Source organism: Anolis carolinensis, chromosome 1 (assembly GCF_035594765.1).
Source record: "Anolis carolinensis isolate JA03-04 chromosome 1, rAnoCar3.1.pri, whole genome shotgun sequence".
In the NCBI taxonomy this organism is placed as follows: Eukaryota; Metazoa; Chordata; class Lepidosauria; order Squamata; family Dactyloidae; genus Anolis; species Anolis carolinensis.
Genome location: NC_085841.1, coordinates 167,913,814 through 167,932,621, shown reverse-complemented (window position 1 = coordinate 167,932,621; position 18,808 = coordinate 167,913,814). Strand labels below are relative to the sequence as shown.

Sequence of the window (18,808 nt, the reverse complement as noted above, 5' to 3'; positions counted from 1 at the left end):
GGGCTTCGAAAGCTTCCTGGCATTCTATTGTCCAGGTCAGTTTGGCCCCTGGGGCCTTCACTTTGGCTGTTTCTCCCCTGCCTTTAGTCTTTAACAAATCCGTTAATGGCAAAGTGAGGCGCGCAAAGTCCTTGATAAATGTTCTATAGAAGTTTGCGAACCCTAGGAAGGATTGCAGCTGCTTCCGTGTTTTGGGGGCTTCCCACCCCCTCACGTCTTCTACCTTCGCAGGGTCCATCGCCACTCCCTGGGAGGAAATCCTATACCCCAGAAAGTCTATCTGGTCTTTATTGAACTCGCACTTGGCAAGCTTCGCATACAGTTTTGCTTCTCTCAACTTTTGCAGGACTTCCCTGACTAGTTCTATGTGTTGCTCCTTAGTCCGAGATATTATCAATATGTCATCTAAAAAAACAAAGACTCCCTTGTACAACAATGGATGCAACACTTCGTTGATTAATTGCATGAACGCGGCACCTCCGCCGCACAAACCGAAGGGGAGCACACAATAATTGAATAATCCGAATGCACAGGAGAAGGCTGTCTTCCACCTGTCCTCTGGTTTGATCTGCAATTTATGGTACGCTTCAATTAAGTCCAATTTAGTGAATATCTGTCCCTCCGATAACTGGGCGATCAAGTCCTTCACTAAGGGTAGGGGGTATTTATTTACAGAACTGATTGCATTCAGGCCCCTGTAGTCAATGCAGAGCCTCAGCGTTTGGTCCTTTTTCCGCCTGAACAACACAGGCGCCCCTAAAGGGGAATTTGAAGGCTCTATGAAACCCCTCGCTAGGTTTTTATCAATGTATTTTCTCAGTTCCTCCTTTTCCCTAGCCGACATTGGGTATATTTTTGCCTTGGGAAGCTCTGCTCCTGGGACTAGCTCTATCTTCACTTCAACTCTCCGCTTCGGTGGGAAACTGTCTGCTTCCTTCTCATCAAATACGTCCACAAAATCCCGATACTCTGGGGGTAATTTATCTGCCAGTTCTGCTATCCTGATAGAGTCTTCCTCCCCCCTTTTCCCCGGCTCCCTCTCCACTTCCTGGCTCCCTTCTTCCAACTTCATCCTGAAGATCATGCTCTTATCCTCCCAGTTGATTTGCGGGTTGGCCTGCCCCAGCCATGGCATGCCTAGTATAACATTATAGCTGGCTATTTGTGATATCACAAATGATACCTTTCCTTCCCAACTCCCTATCTTACACTTTACATCTTCGGCACTGTACTTAGCTAATGATCCCGATGCTGTGGATCCGTCCAACTGCGAAAAAGCTATTGGGGATTCTAGGTTCGTTCTTTCGCATCCCAATCCCTCGGCTAATTCAGGGGAGATGATGTTCCTGGAACATCCACAATCCACAAATGCTTTGCAGGTTGCTTGTTTGCTGCCACTTTCAAGCTGAATGGGGACCACTATCATGGCTTTGTCCTGACTTACCAACCCCCCCGAGTGGTGCCTCATCGGTGGTTCTTCCTCGGCGCGTTTCCCTGCCACGGCTCTTGGTTTGGGCGGGCCTCCGCCTTCCCCTTTTCTCTGCCAGCACTCGGCAGCCCTGTGGCCCAACCGGCCGCACACGAAGCAGCCCCTCCTGCTGGTGCTCACGTTCCCTGTCGGCTCCGTTCTCCTCCCGGCTGGGGTTGATCCCTCCTTCCGGCTCCCCTCTTTCATCTGCGGCCGCTGCTGTAGCCCTCCTCGGTGCCTCCTCGCCTGGGCCAGCGATGTCTCGATGCGCCCCGCCAGCTGAATCCATCCGCGCAGTGTGTCAGGCTCATCCCGATGCACCGCCCAGGAGAGGATCTCCCGCCTGAGCCCCTCTTTGAAGAGTTCTATCTTTGTCACTGCAGACCATTCCGGCACCTTTTCAGCGAGGCATTGGAACTCCTCCGCATACTCAGATACCGATCTCTGCCCCTGGGAGACGGTCTTCAACTTCTCCCTCGCCCGGATCTGCTCCAGTGGGTCTCGGAAACGGGTCTCCAGGGCCCCCATAAAGCGTCGGAGTGACCCCAGACATGGGTCGCGCCGCGCGTGCAGTTGAACGTACCAGCTGGCCGCTCCCCTCTTCAACACTGCACCAATGGCCCGTACCCGGCTGGATTCCGTTCTAAAAGTGTGAGCATTGTCCTCCATATAGCCCCTCACCGTGGTCAGGAAAAAATCCAGTTCAGAGGACTCTCCCCCAAACTCGATCCTTAGTTCCTCTCGTCTCGGTAGGGGTCCCTGTGGTGGCAATCCCCAATTCTCCGCCCGTCGCAAGCCCCCTTGCGGACCAGTGGGCCCCGCTGCTGCTTCTCTTGGCCCTGTGCCACGCCCGGCATTCGCCAGGGGCACCAGGGTCTCAGCTGGGAGCGTAGCCGGGATTCTCGGAGGCTTTTCCCCTTCGTCGTCACTCTCCTCCACCCGCGTCAGGCTTGTTTGGATCTTGGGCCGGGCACCGGGCTCCTTTCGCATTTCCCTTCCCTTCGGTGCTGGGAGGTCTGCAAAGCCCTGGCTGCTTCCCATGCTCACGTCCCACATTGAGCTAGCCCGAAGTTCCCTTCCTCTCTCCGGCTCCGCCAAAACCGCCAGGCGCTCCATCGCCCTCGACATCACTGCCAGGGTGGTCTCCATCGCCGACATCCTCTCCTCCAGAAACACCATCCTTTGCGGGCCTGGGGAAGGTGAACCTTCCTCTCCTCCGGTGCTATCTCCCCGCACCACTCCGCGCCTCTGGGTTACCCCATTTGGCTGGGCATAAGCGGTGGATGACGCCAGGGCCGCCAGCTGGTGGAACTCAGCGTCCGGCTCGGGAGTGGCCCTTTCCGACCTTCCTCCTCCTGCGCCCAAGAGCTCTTCATCCTCCACTTGCATGTTACACCTCACCGCTACAGCGGGATGGTGTCCGTATTCTTGGCTTAGTGTCAGCTCACCACAGCCGCTCCTGAATGAACACACAAGACTCTCTGTGATATCACCAGAAACTTTTACTGTAGGAAACATGAACATCAGAAAAGCCAAGAATGGGATACTACGGCCAACCCTCCTTTATATACCCTCCCCCTCATTTGAACAGTCTCTTCCCGCTCAGTAAAACCCCGCGCAAATTCCCCGCCAAGTCCAGCAGCCGTTTCTTCTCCAAGTCCTGAGCCGCAGGTGTCTTATCAATGTCAGTGACCCTGAAACTCAGAGCCACATCCAGGCTCTAGTAGCAGGGTTCTGACACTTCGCCACTTCGCAACGCGTGGCCAGGCACAGCTAGTATAATATATAAAAAACAACTGTAATCTCTAAAATCAGAACAGTAAATAAAGAACAACACTTTGAAAACAGGGGAATTCCAGACATGAAACAATCAGGGCCAACTAACACCTCCCAACAAAAGATTTCCCAGGGAGGAGGCAGCCAGGCTTTGAAGCTGAAAGGCCATTACATGCTAATCATTCTGGCTAATTGCAGCATTCATACTTGCCTCCAACAGACAAAAAAAGGAACAACCAGAAATATTGTATAATCACAAGCTTTAGGAAATAACGTATAATAACTACCACCAATTCCTCAATACTTTATTTCCCATGCCACCACACTTTGCCACAGCAACGCGTGGCCGGGCACAGCTAGTAATATATAAAAGGCAAGAGCAATGATAAAAGATCTATTATGATGTGATTAACTTTCCACTTCTTTATAGTCAGCTTTAGTTTGGTTTAGTTGAAAATTGTGTTATATAATACTACATAAAATAGTATTAAATTATAATAAAGGACATGTTAATATCCGAACATCTAAAGAATAAAAAGCTCACATTACTAGAAAGAGAATATGAAATTGATATAAATTGTTCATGCAAACAGTGATCTATCATTTCATCAATCCTTCTGAATTACCGTGCTCTTAAAAAATAGTATTGCCACTTTAGTTTGAAAGAGTAATATTTTCCTGAATGCCACTAACCAAGCAAGTTGCTGTTGCTCACAGTTTCCATGTTCTGCATCAGCAGTCTCTGGGAGCAGCCATACATCATTGAAACGATCAACTGACATTCATTCATTTATACACATAATTAAAAAGCAAGTAAATAAGTGATGGAATGTCTTGCAGTGAAAAATAAAAGTTCACAGCCTTAGGATCGCTGATAATTGTCAGTAACATCTGTGATAATATAAAAAAACAATCTACCGTATTTACTCGAGTCTAATGCACTATTGTATCTAATGTGCACCTTGTTTTTCAAAATCCTGAAACAAAAAAAAGGTATTTGCTGTCGAATGTAATTAGCAACGACAATAAACACCCTCCTTGTAATTAGAATTCCTTCTTTAAAAACAAAAATGTTTGGGGTCATGAAAAATGTGGGGTCATGAAAAATTTACCAACAGTAAAAGTTTCTGAACACCACCAGTATACACATATCTGTTAGCAACAATTTGCAGTGTTTAAAGTGGACTCTGCAGAAAATGCTTCAGCTTTACTTCACAAAAGGGAAAATTAGCCTGTTTAGCGAGCCTTGCAAATGATGAATTATTATCAGTCAGTGCAATGTTTGATTTTTACATCTAGTTTATATAGCTATATACCCAGAGTCATAAAAAATTAGAAAGGAGACACAAGTGGAAAAAGCTTAAGAATCCCTGCTCTAGGAGACTGCTCAGAACAATTGGAATTTTGCACCTTTCCAGATGTTAGACTACAACTTCTAGCAGCCCTGGCTAGCATAAGAATGCTGAGAGTCCACGTTCACCATCTGGTGGGCAACATAATTCCTAATCCTGATTTATATATTTTGCCACTTAAAGTGGCAATTTGAATCCTTCTTCACCCATGTTAGGGGTGGAGCATGAAAAAAAAGCCATATATCCCACAGCTCAACATGTTTTCAATCTCTATGCTACAAAGTACCATTACATGAATATAATGAGCAAATGTCAGAAGCAAACCATTGGTAAAGTTTCATATACCTTAGGATCAAATTCTATTGCGGGTTTGATGGTCCCACTATTTCAATTTTATGTATTTCTTCTTGTCTTTGTTTTGCATTTCATTGCCTGACTTCTCCAACTTTTCCCTGCTTACCAAAGAGTATTTTTATTTGAATTTTAGTCATTTTTTTATTAATACAAAGATTGTTTGCACCACTTCATTTGCTAAAAATGTTATATAAGTCATGCAATTTGTGAATTTCAAGGTTAAGAACTAGTCTTTGGAGGTGCAAAATGTTACTTTCACTGAGAGTATTAAGGCCAACTTGTTCCTGTTCTTAAACCCAATACATGCTTGAGTGGAATTAAGTCTCATCGAACTTGAATAATCTGAATAAGATTGCATTATTAGCTGTTCAGTTGTTCTCGGCCAAAAAAATCTCCAAAGATTAAACTACCTGGAAGAAACTGTTAAAATATGTAGAAGAAAAGCAAAATGTATTTTTACCAAATTTCCAAGAAGCCCAATAGCAGAGATGCTGATTTTTACTACGATATAAATGTACTAGTTGAGATTTTATTAGGCTTTTATTAAGTATTTTATATTGTTTTAATTTATTTACTTTGGTTAGTTATTATAAGTTATATTGATATTGTTGATATTATTGGTTTGATTTGGTTTGTGTGTTCTCATTAATGGCATTGAATGTTTGCCACTTTTTTGGGTGGAAAACGCCCTGAGTCCCCTTGGGGAGATAGGGCGAGTTATAAATAAAGCATTGTTAGTATTATGATTATTAAATATTTCAATAAATGATGACAGTTTCAATGAATTCCTTATTCAGATAACACTCTTGACTGTCTCCACAGAGAAAAAGAAACCCAGAGTAGATCTTTAAACACTCATCAAATCAAAATGCCAAATATGTCCAAATGCCAAAACATTTCCTAAAAATGACAACAGAAAACAGAAGACCATTAGAAATAATAACCATGTTATAAAACTTCTTAAAACAGAGAATTACATTTGGCATTGTGTTTCCATAATAATCAATGCTAGGAAACGTGATTACTGAGATGTTATTCTGTACTGAAATGTTTAGTGTATGAATGTGATTTTATGGATGCTGATCCCAGTCAAATATTATTATACCACGTAACTACATGTTCTGTCCTTCGGCTTACACATAAAGAGCAATCTTTATGAAATCAGAATGGAACAATCTAATCCTATATAATGCATCAAAACAATCCCTATGCTTAATGAGTATCTTCATGTGTTGAGATAGAGAGAGAAAATGGACTTCAATTATGAAAGTTACATGATTGTAAAAAGTTGTGCCTGTGAACTACTGGAGGTTCACTGCACATTTCCCTTCTGAATTCAGCTATGGGAGAGGGGGCTAAGGAGAAGGATATGAATAAAAGTGCAAAGGGAAAATACAAATAAACAAATCACTTTTTTTGATGTCAGGGATACTAATGAAGATGTTTGCAGATTATGTGCAATGCTTTCTGAAAAAAGAGAAGTTATGTGAGAACAAGGGTTGAACAGTGTTATCTAATTCTGGTCCATCCCCATTTTGTGAGCAGACAAATCTATCCCATCCTTTTGCCACAAATAATCTATGGATTATTCATTTGCCTTAATCTCCACATAAATAATTTGATTTCTCACACAATATGCATATCTATATGTGATTTGCTCTGAAATGTTGTTTTACATAAGCAGTTTGGTAATTTGTGCCCTGAAAATTGCATCACAAAATCTGAAGAAGACAGGCAGGCAGAAACAGGCAGATAGCTATGTTCTTGCCACATTTTAAGTCCAGGAGAACGAGCTTTGAAGTTTAGACCAAGAAAAATCCTCCACTCCTAGTGAGAACACACTGCTGCAGGATGTCGGCTGTCTTTTTTGCTGGCTTACCGTAAATGTCACTGTGCCAATCTTCACACAATAAAAATGGGACTTTATATTGACTAAAGTGCAGTTCTTCCCAGAAATCTCCATATATCATCCCTTCCTACATAGACTCTAACTATTCATTAACATAGTCCCATGATCCAAGATCCATTCCCCATTACTCTTTGACTCATCAGCATTTCCCCAACTGACCTTATTTCCTTCATGAAATAACCAAATGCCAGCCAGCTACGTTCAAGGCCATATCATGGAATCTTTCTTGATTTCCTTCTGTACAAACGTCTCCAAGGTAGCAGTCTTAGTTAAACTTAAACAATTACTTGGAGCAAGATCCCTATGCTTAATGAGTATCTTCATGTGCTGAAACTACATATCACTCAAAGCCATTTTCTGAAATGTCACTCTCCTTCAGAGTTTTCATTATAAGAGAAAAGAGAAGTATTCCTTTTATAGGAAGTAGGTTGGATTGGGGTGGGGTGGGGGGGCTAAAATCCAGTAATTACCAAGCATGCCTCCATAACACATAGAGCTTATCTCTTCCACTAATTGTCGGTGTCATTATTCTGAGTCATAAAGTAGAGCACTGGATGAATTCCATAAATAAAGAGATGTGTCACAAAGTCATTCAAATTCATATCATTTGAAATTCTCCATACCTTGGCCCAGTCCTGCCAGAGCTTATACTTCGTTCCCACTGAGACAACTTAATAGGCTCATTACATTAGCATTCTTGAAAGCGGGGGAACTCAAAGCATTTTAGTTAATTCTCAGCCCGATACAGGAAACCTGAAATCTTAAAACCTTTAGCTTAAAATAACTCCTTTCTTAAGGGCCGTGCTGCTTTTTTCTTTCACAAGCCTTCAAAGCCTTCCACGGTGGTTCCTGACGGAATTTATGGGGATACAATGGTGTGCCAATTAAATAAAGCCAACTGACTGTTAATATTATGTCTCCAAAATGTCTTCATTATTAACAGAAAGCCCTGTTGTGCGGCAACATGCCAGAGGAGTAACTAGAATAGAAAAGTGACCCACTTTTACTAATTCTTGCAATTGTCAGACATTTTCCTATCAAATAAAAGGAGGTGGCCACTCCTTTATGTATGCATATCAAATTTGACTCATATTAATGATACAAGCATTAGGGTCTGACAAGCAGTAAAACTGGCTCTTTCATACAAATGTATGCACAGCCGTCATTGCACAAATGGCATGTCATATGTCACTTCACTCATTAACAACATATTTTCCCTTAAGCTTGACATTTTTCCATATATTGGCCAACATGGAAGCATTAACTCTTAAGTTTCTGTGACTTTTTCTTGAATTCCACAGCATCATACTTCAATATTTATCTCTTTCCAGTAACCTGAAAATCCAATATCATTATTGCTGTGGATCATGAGACCTATGCAGGCATTGTTTATTGTGAGAATGTAGCAGCCCCACTCCCTCTTTCCCAAATATCTGGGGAAAGTCTACAAATGTATTGATGACTCATTACCATCAACTTATCTATCCTAGTGGATATAGATAATTGGGCTTTCACTAGAGCAGTAGTCTGACTATGGAACACATCCCAGAGGAAGTCAGGTGTGTTTCACCCTTTCTGAGTGCCCAGCAGGCTGCTAAGAACCATTACTTTGCATTGACTCCAAGAGAGTATTTTTTTATTCTTGCTAATTTTAAAAGGGGAACAGGAGCATGTCAGATTGGGAACTTCATCTTCCTCTGATCTAAGACTCCTCTGCCCTTTCAGACTTCTCAGTGTGACGAGTGATAAGAGAACAGCAATTTCCAAATATACAGGTCCACATTCTCTTATTATCCAATGCAAAAAACAAATCTCAGCATCAACTGACATTCAGCTTGCCGAGGTTGGATCTGCTGTTGTATGTTTATTGTAACCTGACAAATTGTACTTGTGTTCTGCTCTCTTGCTTTTCATTGCCCCTCTGCAGTTAAACAAATGGTTTCACTGCCAAAGTTTTTATCCCCAAGCAAAACACGCACAGGCACACACATTACAAAAGTGAGCTTTGTTTGCTAAAATAATGAAGCTTCTACAAATATACAGTTATAAAATGTGCATATATATCCTTGCAAAATGTATATATAAACTCATACAAAAACAACAGTATCACTAGCAACCATTGGAAGTAAAATATTCCAACAGACCATTGCCGCCTTTCTTACTGCTTTTAACAAAATGTCATCCAGCATTGACACAGGATAGTTTAGCCCAGTGAAAATTAGCCTCAAATTCAACATGTTGTCTAGACCAGGACTTCTATGGCCAGGTTTTAAAGAAATGGCTGTGTTTTATGTTGTTTTATGTATATTCATTGTTTGCATTGTTTTTATTCATGAATCATGTTTTAACCGAATGTTACTGTTGGGCTCATCTCCATGTAAGCCGCCCCGAGTCCCTTCGGGGAGATGGTGGTGGGGTATAAGAATAAAGTTGTTGTTGTTGTTAAACTTTTTCCACTCATGACCCCTTTCCACTTGAGAATTTTTTATGTGACCCCCAGGTATATAGATAGATAAAATAAGTATAAAAATCAAACATTTACTAATCAGGGAGAGGAAACCTGGTAATGTGAGTGATCTGGGTTGACCGAGCTGAGGTCCGCCCGTTTAACTCAGACTACCGGGGTTCTACTGTATATGTATATTTCCTATGACTTTTGAGGGGGCAGGAGCACATATACAGCCTCTAGAAACGGTAAATTCAATCTCTGGAAAAGGGAATAGACGCAAGGCTGCTTGACCACTTTTCACTTCATTTTACCTATACCATGAACTGATTTTCCACCTGGTGGGGATAAAATCAGCTGGGACACAATCTGAAATTGAAAACCATGACCAGAGGGAATAGGCCTTCTCACCACTTTCCTTTATTCCTTTGTTTAAACCAAAACACAGCCCCTGGGCTCTACTCCTCCCCCCTTTTTTACCTTGTTTTTTATCTATTGGTGCTAAGACAGTTCCATGGAATCTTTTCTCATTATTACAACTATAGCTATGAAAGAAATCAATGATCTCATCAGACGGGGTGAAATCAGCATCTGGGGAATGGAGGCTGACTCCAGATATCACACAATGTTGTGTGACTTCTGCCATAGACCCAGATGGTTTCACCCCAACATGGGAGCCTTCCCATGTTGTGCTGGCTCCAATGGACCCAGCACGGGACCTCCCTGTGTTGGTGATGCTTTCTGCATGTGATGGGGGAAACATCGTGAGAGGGAGCTGTGCACAGAACAACAGATTCACCCTGCTACTTCCTCTTTCATCTCCAGAAGTCAGAAAAAGCAGGGTGATTTGTCTGGCCTTTCAGATAAGGTCGTAAGACTGCAATTGTATATAGCCATCTGGATGTGTAGGAGTTACTGTGTCACATAAAACCAGGCGAGGATAGAACAAGCTCCCCTGAATGGTCATGGCTGTCATGGCTCTGTGCTGGCAATGGCCATTCACTTACTTCCACATTTGATTTACCTTCTAGCTGCAAATCAGCAGACTTCAATTGAAACACAACCAGGAATTAGTTCCACTAGGAGATGTATTCCAAGAGCCTATCAGGGCAATTCCAGAAGAACAACTAAATATTTAGTCTAGGGCTTCCTCTTGGGAGCCTGATAGAACTGGATCTTAGTGGGCAATGCTGTGGTTGTCCTTACCAAATGACAATTCCACTTGAACTGTCAAAGAGTACCGTCTCCCCAAATAACCTTGTAAAACTAAAACTCCCAGAATTTCTTAGCATTGAGCCATGGCAGTTCAAGTGGTGTCAAACTGAAATAATTATACACTGTAGATACACAACTGGATATTGATATTTGGGAGCAAATCCCAGTCAAATCAAAACCTCATTCAAATTTCAATGAGTTGTATTCCTGAGTAAGGCTTCCTTCCATCTCCAATGGTGTATATACATTATAAAATTAATTGCCAATGAATTTTGGTCGTGGTGTGTGGTAACATCCACTTTCGCTCATGGTTGAGGAAGCTGTAACTCGCATTAAAAGGTAGTGTGATAATCTCCTGAGTTTTGACTTATACATTGTTGAGAATAAATATTGCAGGCATGTACTATGGCGCAGCATCATGGTAAACTCTTTACTGTTCTTAAATAGGGTCCTAAAACCCATTCTCAAGCTAGGATGGTCACTGCCAGGCAGGTAGGTATAACGTTTAACATATACAAACCAAGGACAATCCCCAAAGATTATGGTTCTCTAGCAACCAGATGGTGGGTCATCAAATATCCAAGAGTTCAAGGAGCTGGGATCCTCATTACAATAGAGGTGTCTTAAATGATCTCCAGCACTGATGCATTTCTTAGACTTGTTCTTGCTGTTAACCCAAACTAATGATACTTTTATAAAACCTTCTAAAGATGTAGTGTCTAGAGAGGTAATCATATACCACACCTGATTACTGCCATTTCCCTCTTAGACTAGGAGATAAATCGAAGAGATCCAGTTAGTCTCAGTGTCCTGTTGTTTAGAGGACTTCCTCTGGGGGGACTGACATAGCTGAGGGATGGATAAGACAGAGCAAGGGAAACCTTTTTGGCATAAATAGTGCCTTTCCTGCCAACACCAATTCAGCAATGATATACTTAACTATCCTACAAGCAGAGCTCATAGAGGCTTGATGGACATGAGCTGAGAGTTAAATGCAAAAAAATTTCTCCTGAGGGAGTGTCTTGTGTCCTCCTTTTAATAGGTATGTTATAATTAAAGAAGCAGAAAAAGGATTAGGGAATGAAGGCAGGCTCAATTTGAAGATGTCATAAGGCAAATCCATTCCCTCAGTGGCTCCTTTATCATTTGTGAAAGTGATTTCTATGGTGAGATGATATTTAGGTTTAGCCATCAGGGAGAACATGGATTCTTTTTGAAGGCAACCCGAGAGGAGTGGCATAAGGAGAATGAATCATTTTTATTTTTGTGTAAAGTTGAAAAGTATTTCCCTCTACACCATTACTGACTTAAGCTTAGATGACAGTAGGATGATGGCTGATTTTCATTTCAATCAGCAGCCTGTGATTACTGCCTTAATTAGAACATAGAAATAGAAAGCAGCTAATTTTGAACTTACCCAGCAGAGTGTTGTTCTACAAAGACACTATGGTGCTGCTAATCTTGTGGTCCTTTCATGCAAAAATGACTAAAATAGAAAACTAGGGTTCTGCTGACACCACTGTCATTATGAAGGATCTGCACAAGTCCTCAAAATAAAAGAACATATTCCAAGATTTATTTTTAATAATAGAAACATATAGCCCAAACCGAAGGGCATGCCAAATGAAACACTCATCTCTCATGCTTCTTACGCCTGAAAATGTTTAATGAATTTTTCAAAAACAAATGCAGGCAGTGAAGATGCGGTTCCCTGCTGAGAACTGAAACATGAACAAAATATTTTGTTGTTTCAGTTTAACAAAAAGGGGCATGTTTGTCCATATGCATTCCTAAATGCAAAACTAGAAGTACTGCAATGAATGTGCAAGTACGTTTTATGACGTTATCTAGATCTTGTTAGGAATAACAAAAAGATTCCAGAAATACTGAGGAATCCATAAATGAGTGACAGGGGTTTTTTTGGGGTTTTTTTGGGCGGCGGGGGGGGGGGGGGGGAGTTTGACACTTTTTATGAGATGCTTAAAATCTCACCTAAACATTTTGTGCTTTTAAAATGGTTTTTAAATTTCTAAAACCAGTCTAGAATATAAAAGCCAATAACAACCAGTACACAAGTATTGTTTAAATAACGCCTCTATGACATGAAAAAATGGATACATATTATGTTTTAGACTTTTAAAATCATTTTTATTAGTTTAGATTAACCATAGGACTGCTGACCCACAATCTACAAATGGAATTACTCATTGTGGGGTCCAACCAACCATGTTGCAAAGGATTAAAGAGGTTAAGTTTTCCAAACTTTGATGATCAACTGTCATGATAGTTTGGAATTTTTTTCTTTTTTATACAACTCCCAGAACACTATATTAAACATAGCCTGGCTGAACTCAGTGAGATTTATAACAGTAGTCAATATTTTTGTGAGTAATTTCCAAACTTTTCCAAACTCTTCTCATAATACAGTATTTCATTACACTGACTCTCATATTCACAATGAATGCATTCTAAGATCTCTATGGATAAACATGGATAATAGCAAACCCTATATTTTGATAATACTTTATTTAGAAATATACCATAAAATCACACTGGAGGACCTTGAGAAGCCCACAAACACTCTGATGGAAGGAGGGGGAGGGATTTCTTTTTGAATGTGGATAAGTTGAATCCATGGATAAGGAGAATGTACTATCTATATATATAAAAGAGTGATGGAATCCTGGCGACCGCCAAAACAACAAAACTAAACACCCCACAACCTCAAAAATTGACAACACAACCCATCATCCACGCCTCTAGGTTGATACAACAAAAAGAAAAGAAAAATAAAGTCCTAATTAGAGGGAGAGGAATAATTGTTTTTATCCAATTGCTGCCAGTTAGAAGACTAAGCTCCGCCCACTTGGTCTCCTAGCAACCCACTCACCCAGGGGACAGGCAGTTAGGCCTCACTTAGGCCTCTTCCACACTGCCTATAAAATACAGATTATCAGATTTTAACTGGATTAGATGGCAGTGTAGACTCAAAGCCCTTCCACAAAGCTATATAACCCATATCATCTTATATTATCTGCTTTAACTGGATTATCTGGACTCCACACCTTTACCCTTTACCTTAACTATCACCAATTCCTCAATACTTTATTTCCCATACCACCATACTTCGCCACGGCAACGCGTGGCCGGGCACAGCTAGTACATTATAATTTGGTAGGAATACCTTTTTCAAACTTTATTACAGAATGTTTTCTGAAACTTTCATTAAGAATGTTTCAGAATAATTATTACTGCCTTTCCCCTCAAAACAACAACTACCACTGTACATACTTATGCAGAAGTGTAGAAATTTTAGTGAAATAATTGAGCCAAAAAAACGGGTTGAATTACCTAGGCCACTCCTGGACTTTTTGTATGCCTGGTGGGAAGATAACCAAAGCAGCTGTCCCCCTGTCTGCAGAATGATTCTTTATTTATCCATGCATCATATCAAAATTCATAATTTGGACCCCAGAACATACTCCTATAACATGAAGTTGATGTAAACATGGGAATGTGCATTACTATACTATTCTTACTTAACTGCAGCAGAAGCAAGTGTTTCCCTCTGTTTTGCACATTGGATAAGGTAACTAACTTACTTTCTTACTGGAGATGAAGTATGAATGAACTGATTTTGCATGCCTCTGAGATTGGGATGATGCTGTGGACTGAATGTTCTGAACAGCTCCTAGGATACCACTGGTGCTAAATAAGCATTCAATAGAAATGACAGTAGCTTAGAAAATAAAAGCAGCAGAGGGTGATGGTACCAGCCAAGAAGCAGGTCGACTCCATAAAGTTTCACTTGGATGACAGCACAATAAAAGCTGAAATGTCCTTTCGATGAGAAGGGGAAATTTGTGTTTTTGGCCAAACCTGTTTATTTCATTCAGTCTTTGCCACCACTGTCAAAATCAGGCCATTGATAGCCGGGATTTTTGCAGAATGCAACTTTCAAATGGAAGTAACAAACCCAATGATTTTCAAATCTCTTTCCCAAGGAAAGAAAAACCAAACGCGAATGTATCTTCCTGAATATGATCAGAATGACCAAACAAGAGGAAACATATTTGCCCTTATGAGAGCCAAAAGACTTAAGCATCTCCTACAGAGTATAGATGGGGAATCAGAAATAGACTGATAATTATAGTTCTAGACTGTTATTTACAGTTATGGTTACTTCCCCCCTCCCCCCGGTGTCATCCCCACTCCCTCCCTTGAGACTGCCCCAGAGGATCCTATGGGATTAGTTGAGCTTCAATAGTTACTTGTATGTGGTCTTTAGCCTAGATTTTAGATTGGTAAATAATTCAATTTTATAATGGTTTTTTTAAAAAAATTATTATAATTTTATTATTATTAATGAAGTCTAACATGGATGTACAGAACTGGGTACCCCTGTTACGAGCTGGTCATTGACCGTAATAAAAGTTTACTACTGCCCTTATGGATCAAAATAACATTTTCTCCACTTGAAGCTCTAAATCTGTTTTTTTATTAACTCTTTCCTAGGGGATAATTTTTGTAGGGTTATATTCTTTGACCAGAAGAATTCTATTAAGCCTTTAGTGTGCTTTGGAAAATGTGAAAATGTAGTTTACTAAAGAGATAACCCAGAAGCTACAGTGAATTTGTCCAGTATTGCTGACTATTGCCATTCCCTTGAATTCAATGCGAAGGATTTCTGTGCTGACATATATGGCCATTCACTAATGTCCAAATGTGATTTACCCTTTAACTGCAAGTCAGCAGACTTCAATGTAAAACATGATCAGAAATTAGTTCCACTAGGAAATGTATTCCAAGACCACATCAGGACAACTCCAAAGGAACAACTAAATACATACCATTATTTACTCTAGGCCTTGCTCTTAGGAGCCTGATTGAACTGGATTATAGTTGGCAATGCTGTGGTTGCCTATATTATGTCACATTCTGCATTTCACATGTAGTAACCTTTATCACAATAAAAATACCTTGCAAAATGTGTATTAATAATTTTCAGTGTGTATTTGATACTAAATGCTCAGTGCATTTACTTAAAGAGACATATTTAATAACACTATGTAACAAAATCTGAAAAAAAGTCTATTCCTGGTTTGAAAGTGTTATTCCTGTTTAATTGAGTGGTACGTACTTTGAAAGTAGTTTATACTTCAGAAGCTTTGTTTTTATGGCTGCCACCAAACTACGTTGAATTGATTGAGAATCGATGAGATATTCATTGAAAAACTATAGCAAAATGTGCTGCAGGATTTCTAGCAAAAAAACAATGTTTTTGCAGTCTAATAAACTTTTCCACATTTTAATGATGGAACCAAGTAGGAAACTACATATAACCCAGGAACAAAAATTGTTACACAGCATAATCAAATGCATTTTCAAGTAAATGTGCTAGTTTTGAAACACTGTAAGAACAGTATTTTGGTTACTAAAGAAGACACCACTTATAGATAAGGAATTCTTATTGAATTACCATGGATTCTTCAACAGAAGCCAATAGTCGCTTATAATTAATCTGAGGAGTCATATCTGTTTTCTAAAATTTCGATTTGCTATTTGAGTTCATTTATTTGGATCCAAAGAACTACAGGAGCCAAAATACAAATGTTACTTTGCAAACACTTCTACAAATACTTAAGCCATAAATTTTGTAGGGAATTCCCATCCTACAAAAGGGAGCTGAACTTCTCCCTAAATCCAAACAACAGTTGATTTGGTTCAATGCTTCACATGCAGCATTCAGTATAACACACCAACCAGATGTGATATGAATGGATGACACTTTACGTATCCAGATAGACCTTTTAAAAAATCAACACATTAATCTGTTAATCCAGAAATCCATGAATGTTGTGTCATGACACACCCCAAAGTAACATTACAGCTATCTGTAGTTATGATGATCACCATCTTTTGGTCTGCATGCCATTTCCCCACAAGTTTCAAACCACAAAATAAAGCCAATTTCAACTCACTATATTATAAATAGGTGGTGCATTGTTTAAAAAGAATTGTATCACTGAATAAAACAATACAAACTTACTTAATCCATTGTCAGAAGTGAACAAGTGTGAAATTACACAAATTACTATATGCTCCAATTCTACTAGGCAACACTTTTAGTTCAAACAGATATAACTAAAAATCCTAAATAATTTAATCCATATCAAGACCTGCTAGTAATTGTATTTTTCAGTCGTCATGATGGTTTATTTGGTTTCAATCCCACCGTTTGTTTGTTTTTTGGGTTTTTTTTTTTCCAGCACTGTGAAGTAAGGCAACTTACAACATACTTAGTAAGCAGTCTGTTAAACCATTTTAAGTACCAACTTACTGAAAACAATGACATTAGTTACAAATACAAAATGTTTCAGTCACTTTCCTACTATACTTAGATCAACTTTGAAATTATTGCTGGATTCTGTGAAAGCCAGGCATTTGTGGTTTGACAAAGCAATAGAGCTCCTTGGAAGAGGATTCTAGATAAATCGCAAAACTACAAATCTCAGGATTCCACAGGATGGAATCATAGCAGTAGGGGTGATTATCAAAGAATTATTACCATGAAATGTAAAAGAAGCTTTAAAACATAATTTTGAAACATTGCCATTGTTATCGTCATCCAGAAATTGAACTTATTTAAGTTTTTCTTTCATCTTCCTTCCTGACATTTGTTGGTGTCAATGCTATACACTTGTCACTGTGATTACAGATGAAAAGAAGGTTCCCAAGACTATCCCTAAGTGTTTAGTAAAAACAAAAAAACAGAAAACGTTGCATTCCCTATTTCCTTTCATGGAAAGTAGGCATAGATGGTAGTTACAATGGACCAAAGTTTTGTGGTATATTGTAAACAGGTCTAACAAAGCGCCACATAGATATAATATTGCAAGAAATATTTCAGAGCCCTTTCTGTTAAAGTAGACCATTCACTTTTAGAATTTTGTAATCAGCCTGTTCAATAAATCATACAGAATAGACATGTTGCTATTTAAAACAGTCACATTCTGATTTCAGTGCCACTTGAGGCAAACATAATGGTAAATCAAATGTTGAAATAAATTAGCAATTATCTGTAACAGACACCTATTGGTTTTATTGTTAGGGTTGATTCTTTATTCCGTTTACCAACATATTTTCCTGTATGTGGGGAGAATAGTTCAGAATGTCCTTCTTCCCCAAGATGCTGGAATGAAGTTATAAACTACCAAGTTCCATATTTGCATAAATGATAAAAAACCATATGGTGAGAAAAAAAAACCTTGGAGAGCACCATGAAGCGTTCAACACTGCTAGAAACAGTTTACAAGCCACAGATTAGTTTGTAAAAACAGAAAAGGGCATGCTGCTATGACCTGCATGTATTCCAGCAACATTTTTTTTAAAAGCATCCACATTAAGATTGTGTCTATAATCATACCTCATGATAATTCTTGCTTAACCATTCCTTGATTGTGGTAAGTGCAATGGTGGCAGCTGGCTCATTTGGAAAACCTAAAAAGAGAAAGAAAGCGAAAGATGAAATCATTTTGTTCATGGGTCCATTGAAATCTCTTTAACATGAGGTGATATTGGTCTACCTTCCCCAACTGAATGCTGTCCAGATGTTTGTGACTACACTCCTTACTATTGGCCACATAACCCAGGCTTAGGGGAGGTCCAGTCAACAATTTGTGGAGGACACCCAATTGGGCTAGCATTTTCATACATGTATTTCACACATAATTCAGATTAGATTTTTAAAATATAGAAATAAATCCTCATCAGACCAGAAAAGTGAATGCTTACTATAACTGCTGTATTATAATAGGAGCCCCGGTGGCGAAGTGCGTTAAATCACTGAGCTGGAGACCGAAAGGTCCCAGGTTCAAACCCCGGGAGCAGCGTGAGCGGCCGCTGTTAGTTCCAGCTCCTGCCAACCTAGCAGTTTGAAAACATGCCAATGTGAGTAGATCAATAGGTACCGCTCCGGTGTAATATTGCTTAACAGCAGCTGGTAAGCTACATTTATGTTTGTTGATGCAAGGAGATGGGATCCTAGACAAGTCACATCATGAGATAATGAGATAAATAATTAAAAGACACAACGTTGGGGATGGATGGACCAAGACAGAGTATAAATAGTCCCTTTCATTAGGGTAAATTTATAAAGCCAGGGAGATATGAGTTTATTTCTGAAAGGCTAACAGATATGGTTAAAAGAAGGTTCAAATTACGTCTAAAGGGGTCGTGATGGAGCAGTGAGTTAAATCACTGAGCTGCAAAACTTGCTGACCAGAAGG

The 18,808-nt window shown here is 39.9% G+C and overlaps 1 protein-coding gene across 5 annotated transcripts in view; it reads right to left on the bottom strand.

Annotated features, from left to right (window-relative positions):
• Positions 1-18,808, bottom strand: part of macrod2 (mono-ADP ribosylhydrolase 2) — a 1,355,048-nt gene that overhangs the window by 465,022 nt on the left and 871,218 nt on the right. For all 5 annotated transcript variants that reach the window (XM_062969120.1, XM_062969122.1, XM_062969121.1 and 2 more), the window contains exon 8: positions 17,947-18,020. In XM_062969120.1, the coding sequence (XP_062825190.1) occupies positions 17,947-18,020 (74 nt within the window). The remainder of the gene's footprint in view (positions 1-17,946; positions 18,021-18,808) is intronic.